This window comes from Grampus griseus (genome assembly GCF_964374135.1).
Source record: "Grampus griseus genome assembly, chromosome: 16".
Classification (NCBI taxonomy): Eukaryota; Metazoa; Chordata; class Mammalia; order Artiodactyla; family Delphinidae; genus Grampus; species Grampus griseus.
This window is the reverse complement of record NC_139010.1, coordinates 78728123-78729777: the sequence shown is the minus strand read 5'-3', so window position 1 is coordinate 78729777 and position 1655 is coordinate 78728123. Positions and strand designations below refer to the sequence as shown.

Sequence of the window (1655 nt, the reverse complement as noted above, 5' to 3'; positions counted from 1 at the left end):
TATAATATTCGTAATTGGGAAAATATTCTCTCTATAGGTGTTAGGGTACCTAGTGGGCTTGGGAAAAATGAAGGATGTTCTCAATGCTACTTTTTGGCATTAAAATGTGAAAATCTTTCCGCCTAAATATTTTACCAGGTACTGTCTTTTTCTTTTTTTGCGCGGGCCTCTCACTGTTGTGGCCTCTCCTGTTGCGGAGCACAGGCTCCGGACGCGTAGGCTCAGCGGCCATGGCTCACTGGCCCAGCCGCTCCGCAGCATGTGGGATCTTCCCGGACCGGGGCACGAACCCGCGTCCCCTGCATCGGCAGGCGGACTCTCAACGACTGCGCCACCAGGGAAGCCGTACTGTCTTTTTTTGATCGCAGATGTTTTAATAGGGGCTCTTATGCACTATGTACAGGATTCTCTGCCAAAGGTGGTCTGGTGGCTAGTGACCTGAATGACATCAAAAACCAAGGGCAGCTCAGGGGCCACGAAACAGTGACTGTCTTGGCCGGCTTCACATCTTCAATCTCAGAAGACAGCCAGCGGTGCGTGCGGTGACGCCGCAGCACCTCGATGGCCTTGAGCTCCAGGGGCGTGGCCTGTATACTCAGGTCTTCCAAGCCGGGCAGGTGAGGCAGGGTCATGTCTGTGATGTGAACTCGCTCCACTTTATTCCTCGTGGTCCAGGGCTCAAACGGACTCATTTCAAAGAGTCGACCTAGCCATCGATATGCAAAATGTGGCAAAGGGTATGCCAGGAAGGGTCTGTGAGCCATGGCAAAGACGTACTGTACCAGGTCAAAGAGGACGTACCAACTGGGCCCAACAAAGGCAAAAGTTTTCCCTCTGGCATCTGGATCCTTAACTGCATTAACAATTCCTTTGGTGACATCCACAATGTATATTGGTTGTTTCACTGTCTTCTTGCCCAAGGAAAAAGAGGGACAACACCAAACCCTTGAATACTTGCAAAATGATTGAGGAATCTATTCTCTCTTCCAAAGATGTCCGATGCCTTTATGATGGTAGCTTCTGGAAATGTGTCTCTCACTTCTTTCTCTCCAGCAGCCTTATTTCTCAGATATTTAGAAGGGCTTTGAATATCGGCATTCAGATGTGAAACGTGAATAAAATTTTCAACTCTAACTTGCTTGGACACTTGAGCGATTGCTTGGGGAATCTTTACAAAAACATCCTCAAAATCAAAGTTTTTGGTTTCCCATTCTCGCCCAACGAGATTGATGACCACGTTGCTGTGCTCCACAGCTCTTAGGATGGAGTCCTTGTCTCTCCCTTTCCATTCCAGAAAGATAATCTGGCCCAGGTCACCCATGGGGCGAAGGTGCATGGTATCATATGGCTCACCCCGGTAGGAGATGATCACTTGTGACCCCATGCGACGTGACATTGGCAGGGCCTGGACAACTGGGGGGTGAACGGCGGCCGCCATCTTTTCCCACAATCCCCTGCCGCCGGCGCTTGGCTGACTTCGCCTCCCAGATACTGTCTTTTTGCCTCTTCCCAGAATACCTTTCTTCAGCAAATATTTTTACAAGACAAAACTCATCAAATTGTCTTTATGATTCTTTTGAATGCTTCATTAAATTTAGATGCTGCAAGATGGTAGGTTTTTTCAATCTCCTGCCCTTCTGGGACAGAATGTAATT

The 1655-nt window shown here is 48.6% G+C and overlaps 1 protein-coding gene across 1 annotated transcript; it reads right to left on the bottom strand.

Moving 5' to 3' along the window:
• Positions 1-386: 386 nt before the first annotated feature.
• LOC309834320 (NADH dehydrogenase [ubiquinone] 1 alpha subcomplex subunit 9, mitochondrial-like) lies at positions 387-1438 on the bottom strand (the record flags this gene model as incomplete). The annotated part of the gene is given in 2 exon segments (XM_082672978.1): positions 387-922; positions 925-1438. Coding segments are annotated over 2 exon segments (1050 nt in total).
• Positions 1439-1655: the final 217 nt, after the last annotated feature.